Source organism: Zeus faber (genome assembly GCF_960531495.2).
Source record: "Zeus faber genome assembly, chromosome: 12".
NCBI classification, from domain to species: Eukaryota; Metazoa; Chordata; class Actinopteri; order Zeiformes; family Zeidae; genus Zeus; species Zeus faber.
Genome location: NC_137196.1, coordinates 27,316,017 through 27,324,311, shown reverse-complemented (window position 1 = coordinate 27,324,311; position 8,295 = coordinate 27,316,017). Strand labels below are relative to the sequence as shown.

The window sequence follows — 8,295 nt, the reverse complement described above, 5'->3', positions numbered from 1 at the left end:
ACAGCCTCGGAAAATATCCCTGCCGCCTAAAAAAATCTAATTAAGGTACATTTTAGAGAATAGAAAGTGAAAGAAATAACATTGCTGTTTTCAAATGGAATTCTGTTTTTTGTGTGTGTGTAATCCATTGGAATTGCATTCCGTTTGATTTGATTTGAAACAATTATTTGGAATTGTTGGACCCGATTTGATTGGGAGTTATGAGGCGGCTCGTGTTTTCCTGACGCGGTTCACTTATTGCATTTCTACTTTTCCGGGTATTTATTTTTATATTCTAATTTTTTTAACAAAGTTTTACATGCATCTGAAATGACATGATATCAACGTTTCTCAGCAGATTTTTATTTTTTTTTCCGGGGGCTCTTGGACGTTTTCAACCGATGCGCCACTGATGCCACATCGATCCGCAGAGTCCACGGACCATCCATAACCCCCGCTACGTGTCCCGATCCCGAGAGCTGCTCCTGTGATGATAAAACATGCCAATCAATTGCATTTATATATGCGGGCATAGATCAAATAGACCCTGACTCCTGCTCCTGCTTACCGGAGATTAGCTTTTAAACATCTGTTTAGCATGTGTGGGGTCTCAAAGTGGAGTTGCTCCGTGCACGTTTTGAGTTATTATCAGGAGGAGTTCAGATGCTCCAGGTGGGAAGGCCCCGCTGAGCGCGTTTTGAATATCTGGGACTTAAACCCCGCTATCACTCAGGCTCACAGAGTAATGGAGTAAACCGTGGGGGGGTGGATTCGGAGATGGAAATTTTTATTTCAAGGGGACCTGTCATGAAAAACTCGCTGTTTCAGTGCCCGTGCGCATGCCCAGGCCCAGAGCTGGTCGGTGCATCGTGGGCTGTCTGTTTCAGAACGTTCGCGTGCAGAAAACCCTACGTCACGTTGGGCTTCAGCAGAATTACAACCGCCCTCCGTCTGAGGAACTCAACCAAAGAATATTTAAAAAGAGGAATTATATCAACTGCCGCTGAAGAAACTGCAGACAATGGCAATGTTAGTATTTAAAAAATAATTCTGCTGCATGTTTCGTTCAAAATAATAAATAAAAGTATGTGTTGATAGACTGTAGGCTGCGGCACGCGATCCCCTGTGCGCCGCTCCGTACAAAACCAATAAAAAAATAGTGTTTTAATAGTAGATATATTTATCTATTTTGTTTTCTTTCTTTTATTTTATTTTCCAAGGTTAACGTGAAACAAAAAATCCCCGCGTGCCGTGTCCCGGTGCGGTGTTGGCAGGGAAACTTTTAAATGAGGCCATTCAGCAAATGCATTGATTACTCCTCGCCCTCAAAAAGAAACTTAGTGGAATTTTGGTGGAATTATACGGTGAAATCAGTGAAAGTTTACGGACCAAACTCGGAGTAAAGCGCAAACCCTATTGGCTCACGGAGCTAGGGGCCTCAGGAGGGAGGCTCCTCCCACAGAAACAGAGCGTCGTGCAACAGGACGCTTTAGAGGCATGTTACAATGGCTGGAGTGCATAATCTGAGAGGTATTTTCAGCAAAAAAAAAACAAAACAACATGTTTTAGGGACCCTAGAGGCCTATATTAACTTGTTGAAAAGGAGCATAAGAGGTCCGCTTCAACAGAGGTGTTCCACAAGGGCTCCGTGTTCCAAGGGAAGGAAGGAAGGAGAGGACGGCCGAGCGGAGGCCCGTCACGTCTCCATCCACGTACTCTCCGTGCGTCCTTCCCGTCACATTTAGTGAACCACAGCGTACGGGAAAGGGTCAGGACTCAAACTCAGCCTCGGAACTCAAAGATGTGGATCCGCAAATAGAAATCCTCGTGCGCAAATCCCGCCCCAATCGCTAGCGTTTTACGTCCCGTTTCGAGCCCCGCCTCGATCGAGGAGAAAGGCGTAACCGCGTGCGCCCGCGTTATTTCCGCGAAGCGCCCGTCTTCTGCTGCTGCCGCCGTTGCCTTTTCGTTTTTTTTTTTTTTTGGTTACCCGGAAACGGTCACCCCTGGGGCGGGGGTCGTCGGCTGAGTCGTGTGGGTGTCCAGCTCCCCCAGAGGAAATGCGAGGAGCCGCACCACCCGTTGTGCTGCTGCTCGCAGGGTTTGCAGAAGCCCTCAGGACGCGGTGAAAATAAGATAAAATCTAATTGAAATAATGACAGCAGATGTGCAGGAGCACGGCGCCGGCTTAGTCCAGTCAAAGCTCAGGTGATGAGTGACAGACAGACACACAGACAGACAGACAGACAGACAGACAGACTGCTTGTGTTAGAGCCTCAGTGTTCAATATTCAATCACAATGATGTAGAAGCATAACGTGGGAGAAAGAAGCAAAATGGGAATGTAACGGGACAGGAGGTCGATAATTTACAAGATATCTAGCAAAAAGTTGTTTTTTTTAAAGGCGCATTTTTATTAAAATATAGTTAAAGTTAAACGAAGTCAGCAGCGCCGCAGATAGAACCAAAAGCCGAAAGACGAGCGCGAGGCCAGAGGGAAAAACACGTAATATCAAAATCAACACGATGGTGGAGCCATGTTTTATTTTGACTTTGTCTCATGTGAGTCTGAAGTGAAAGACACTGAACATAAAACTGAAACGCTGACGAGAGAGACAGGTAAGAGACAGAAAGGAGAGAGACAGAGAGAGAGAGAGAGAGAGAGAGATGACAGACAGAAAGGAGAGAGAGACAGGTAAGAGACAGAAAGGAGAGAGAGAGGGAGAAAGACAGAGAGAGAGAGAGGGAGAGATGACGGACAGAAAGGAGAGAGAGACAGAAAACCAATAGAAAGGAGAGATAGAGAAAGGGAGAGAGTGAGAGAGAGAGAGAGAGAGACAGATAACAGACAGAAAGGAGAGAGGGGGAGCGAGGGAGAGAGAGAGATAATAGACATAAATGAGAGAGAGAGAGAGAGAGATGCAGATAACAGACAGAATGGAAAGAGAGACAGAGACAGACAGATAACAAACAGCAGGGAGACAGAGGGAGAGGGGCAGATAACAGACAGAAAGGAAAGAGACAGACAGACAGATAACAGACAGAAAGGAAAGAGACAGACAGACAGATAACAGACAGAAAGGAGAGCGAGTGTGAGAGAGAGAGAGATGACAGACAGAAAGGAGAGCGAGAGAGAGAGAGATAACAGACAGAGAGAGAGATGAGAGACAGAAAGGAGAGCGAGAGAGAGACAGATAACAGACAGAGAGAGAGGAAAAGCTAAATCCAAAGTGATAAAATCTCAGTCCTCTGACAAAAAAATACAACATTTGGCAAAAACCTCTTAAATCTGTAGAGTCATGAGTACTAGTTTCTATATATATTCTGTTTGTTTATATACACACCGATCAGCCACAACATTAAAAGCACCACTAATAACCACTAATATTGTGCAGCTCCCCCTCGTGTCCCCAAAACAGCTGTGACCCGTGGAGGCTTGGACTCCACAAGACCTGTGAAGGTGTCCTGTGGTGTCTGGCACCAAGACGTGAGCAGCAGATCCTTTAAGTCCTGCAAGTTGTGAGGTGGGGCCCCCATGGATCAGGCTTGTTGTTCCAGCACATCCCACAGATGCTCCATCGGATCGGACCCTAAACCCGCCCATCCACATGACACGCCCATCCAACTGGGCTCCATGGCCCAGTTGTGACTTGCACGTGTCCATTGTAGGTGCTTTCAGGGGTGGACAGGGGTCAGCATGGACACTGTGAGCTCCCATACGCAGCAAGCTGCCATGCACTGTGTTCTACACCTTTCTATCATAGCAACATTCACTGTTTCACCACTTTGTGCTACAGTAGTTCTTCTGTGGGATCCAACCAGACGGGCTGGACTTCACTACCCACCTGCATCAATGAGCCTTGGGCGTCCATGACCCTGTCGCCGGTTCACCGGTCGTCCTTCCTTGGAGCATTTTTGGTAGCTAGTAACCACTGCAGAGCGGGAACAGCCACAAGAGCTGTGCTTGTGGAGATGCTCTGACCCAGTCGTCCAGCATCACAATGTGCTCCTTGTCAAAGAGGCTTAGATCCTTATGCTGCTTCAACAACTGACTTCAACAACTGACTTTCACTTGCTGCCTCATGTAATAATAATATATAACAATATATAAAGAATAATAATATATAACAGTATATATATAAAAATAATATATTAGAGTATATAATAATAATAATAATAATAATAAATCCCACCCCTTGAAAGGTGCCATTCACAAAAAAAGTGAGTTCTGACAGGTAGTGATGTGGTGGAGGTGAGGTGGAGATGAGGTAGAGCTGCGGTGGGGATGAGGTGGAGATGAGGTGGAGATGCAATGGAGATGAGGTGGAGATGCAATGGAGATGAGGTGGAGATGCGGTGGAGATGAGGCGGAGATGCGGCGATGATGAGATGGAAATGAGGTGGAGATGAGGCGGAGATGCGCTGGAGATGAGGCGGAGACGCAGCGGAGATGAGGTGGAGATGGGGTGAGGATGAGGTGGAGATGAGGCGACGATGAGGTGGCGATGAGGTGAGATAAGCAGCGTCTCCTAGCCCCCCACCCCACCTAAAAAGCACCAAATCCAAAAGCGGCGCTGTCGCCTCCACTCAGCCGAGACCACCGCCCACTTCATGGGAGGGTGGGAGAGAGAGAGAGAGAGAGAGAGAGAGAGAGAGAGAGAGAGAGAGAGAGAGAGAGAGAGAGAGGGAGGGAGGGAGGAGGGAGGGAGAGAGGGAGGGAGGGAGAGAGAGAGAGAGGGAGGGAGGGAGAGAGGGAGGGAGAGAGAGAGAGAGGGAGGGAGGGAGAGAGGGAGGGGGAAGAGGAGGAATAAAGATGTGCAATAATGTGATAACGGAACCAGTCGGGGGAGAGGAATCACATGGGTGGACGAAGGGAGGGAGGGGTTGAGGGAGGGGTGGAGGGAGGGGTGGATGATAAAGAAAATGAGTGAATGAGAAAGGAAAGGGCGGGTTATGAGGGAGCCCGTCATTTTTCGGGGGGTTTTTCGGTGTGACATTAAACGCGACTGCGGCAATTTTCAAGGCCACGAGCCGAGGGGGTGCTATTTTTAACCAGGGCCAAAGGAGAGAGCGAGAGAGGGAGAGAGAGAGAGAGAGAGAGACAAGAAGACTTGATGGAAATGAGAACTAGGTGATAAATAAACTAGATCCAAGTCAAGGAAGAGAGAAACCAAACTGCGGCGGCAGCAGATTGAAACTTTGCACTTTTTCACGACTACATTTCAAAGCAAATATCAATATCTATATTGTTATATACAGTATATATATATATATATATATATATATATATAAATGTATATTTAACAATATTTGATGTATTATAATACATTTTTTGGTCATTTTAATTTAACATTTTTTAATATATATACGTGCTTATATATTTGTGCATGACTTTAGGTATTTTTTACAATTTGTCTTACTTTGTTCACTATGTTTTTTATGTACAATAGCACCTAAGGTCATATTAAAGACGATGGTGTTGTATCAGGGCACTGGATATTAGGTGACGTACTTTTATTTAAAATAATTTAAAAACACTTTTACTGAAGTAGAAATGTCAGTATAGTACTTTCACCTTGACTAGGGTGCATTTGGTGTCAGGGTATTTGTACTGGTACTTAAATAAAAATAAAAACCTCTGAGTACTTGAATCTGCACCAATTTACTTTCATCGGGACAAATAAAAAATAAAGAATACAAAATAAATGAAACCCACCCATGATAATAACATGATAATGTGATCATTAATTTGAATGAAATGTGTAAAAACGTTCCTCTCCCCCAAAGAGTGAGCTGTCAGGGTGGAGTCCGGGTGGAGCCTCAGGTGGAGCCGGCGGGGGGGCTGAGGGCTGATTTAAAAAAAACTCAGAGAAAAGCGACAAAAAAGATCCCACCGTGTTTGGAAATTTGTTCCAGTCTCTGAATAATTAAAAGTTAACATTTTCGGCTTCATGGAATTTCTCCCAGACTTGCCGACTCAACTGTCGGCCCGCGGACCGAATGTGGCCCAGGTTTGAACGCAGATCGGTCCTTGAGGAGATTTGAAGGTCCACATCGCTCGTTTTAAGCTTTTCTCGTTGTGAATTGATGAAGATCATTTTTCCCCAAAGACGATTTGAAGAATATGAAGCTGGTTTTGGATTTTCTAAGAAGGGTTTAGTGTCAGGGTTCCAGCCTGCAGCCTATTGCTCGGGCATATTTTATTTTTTAATTTTTCCGGTTGAAGTATCTGAAAACACGATAACGTCAATCATCTAGTTGTCCGATCTACATTTGGAAATTGGTGAAAATCTTCCTGAAGTAGAAGTTGGTTGATGCGGTTTGATAAGTTTCAGGGGCGGGGCCGCTTTGTGACATCATCAAGTCCAAGCTGCGTCTCTCAAATCCAGCCACTCGCCACACGGAGACAGACAACTTGAGCCGATGCTTGAGCCGAAAACTACAGTCGGTCGCCGAAGGCGTCCTGGCACCGCAGTAAGTTCTAACATCCTTTGGAGGAGCCGTCCCTTTGTTTTGTGTCCGCGCTGCATGAAGCAGGATCCATCATCATTTTTCAAACACCGTTCTTGAGGAACATTTCCACCAAACGACACAATAGCAACATTCGGTGACATAAAGCCGCGGTGACAGGTTGAACACATGCGCATGACAAATGACCCATGTGGAAAAAAAAACATGAACAAAGAGATACTTCGTTTGAAGTATCATCATGAAGTACATCACTTATTTAAAAAACGACTTTAAATGTGAAGGCACTTGGAGGCTGATCCAGGCATCACGGAAACTCATAAAACTGAACCCAACACGACTAAACTGGATCCCCTGTATTACTGCCTGCAGATGTATCAATAATAATAATAATAATACTACCACTATATGCAGGGCCAGAGATCTATCTATCTATCTATCTATCTATCTATCTATCTATCTATCTATCTATCTATCTATCCATCTATCTATCCATCTATCTATCTATCTATCTATCTATCTATCTATCTATCTATCTATCTATCTATCTATCTATCTATCTATCTATCTATCTATCTATCTATCTATCTCTCTCCCTCTCTCTTTCTCTCTCTCTCTCCCTCTCTCTCTCTCGCTCAGATCCCTTAAAATAAAAACAAAGTGAAAGGGTCTTGTAACTCGTCGGAAGTTCATCCTCTCACGGAAACCGCGACCCCCGACGCTTCCATTCTGGAAGCGCCCAAGTTCCTCAGGAACCAGGAACTAAGCTGCAAGTTCCTGAGAAGGATCCTGCACTGGACCAGCCCCGATTGACCAATGGAGGCCTTCGTAGAAAAGTACTTCAGTCAAAAGTTGGATATTTATGTTTCCAATGTAACGGTGAAAGCCACAAGTTAAAGCATGAGTTCCCAAAAATGTACTTAAGTAAATGTACTTAAGTACATTTACTTAAGTACATTTTGAAGTGTTTTAAGTGTATTTTTAAGTACATTTACTTAAGTAAGTGTACTTAAGTACACTCCATCAAATGGACTTCGCTACCGTCCCACCAGCGACATGAGCAAAGCCAGTCATGGGGCCAAAGGCACCCCAACACATACGCACGCACACACACAAACACACACACACACACACACACACACACACACACACACACACACACACACTCTCTTAGCTGGGCTCTAACCTGTAGATCTTGTATCTGGTGGAGAAGCCCTGCTGGAACCGCTCCCTGAACTCGGTGTACTCCGGGCAGCGGTGGAACGGCCCCTTCTCGGACAGCAGCCAGTCCAGCTGCCCCTCGCTCGGCCGGGCATTGAAGCCCCACGCCGCCGAGGAGGAGGAAGAGGAGGACGACGATGATGAGGAGGACGAGGAAGATAGGGAGGAGGAGGAGGAGGAGGAAGACAGGGAGCCGGCGAGCGCCTTCCCCCCCTGCCCCGCCCCTCCGCCGCCGCCCACCGGCTCAGCTCGGACGGGCCACAGCAGCCATAGCAGCGCCCAGGGCAACCATAGCAGCATCAAGGAGGGGGCGGACCATCTAGCAGTGGGGCCGGAGCCGGGGGAGCGCCTCTCTCTTCTGATTGGCCAAGGAGTCGCCATGGTCCCGGTGGTGATGTACTAGGGCACCTGGGACCGGCATTTCTTCAGGCAGTCACCACTCCCACTGGCCTGGGGGGGGGAGAAGGATGAGGGGGGAGGAAACGGTTAAAATCCTTTCACCCATGAGATGGGAAGTAGCAAGTCGAGATGGACGCGCGAAACAACTTGTTTATGTCGTCCGGTGTTTCCACGACCAAGTACGTAAGTCGTTGAAAGCACAAATTTTGAGCTCTACCCAACCCCAACG

General features: G+C 46.4%; 1 protein-coding gene across 1 annotated transcript in view; it reads right to left on the bottom strand.

Annotated features, from left to right (window-relative positions):
* Positions 1-8,048, bottom strand: part of brinp2 (bone morphogenetic protein/retinoic acid inducible neural-specific 2) — a gene marked incomplete at both ends in the record, with an annotated part of 115,645 nt that extends 107,597 nt beyond the window's left edge. Inside the window, one exon of the mRNA XM_080010588.1 lies at positions 7,633-8,048. Coding sequence (XP_079866714.1) covers positions 7,633-8,048 — 416 coding nt within the window. The remainder of the gene's footprint in view (positions 1-7,632) is intronic.
* Positions 8,049-8,295: the final 247 nt, after the last annotated feature.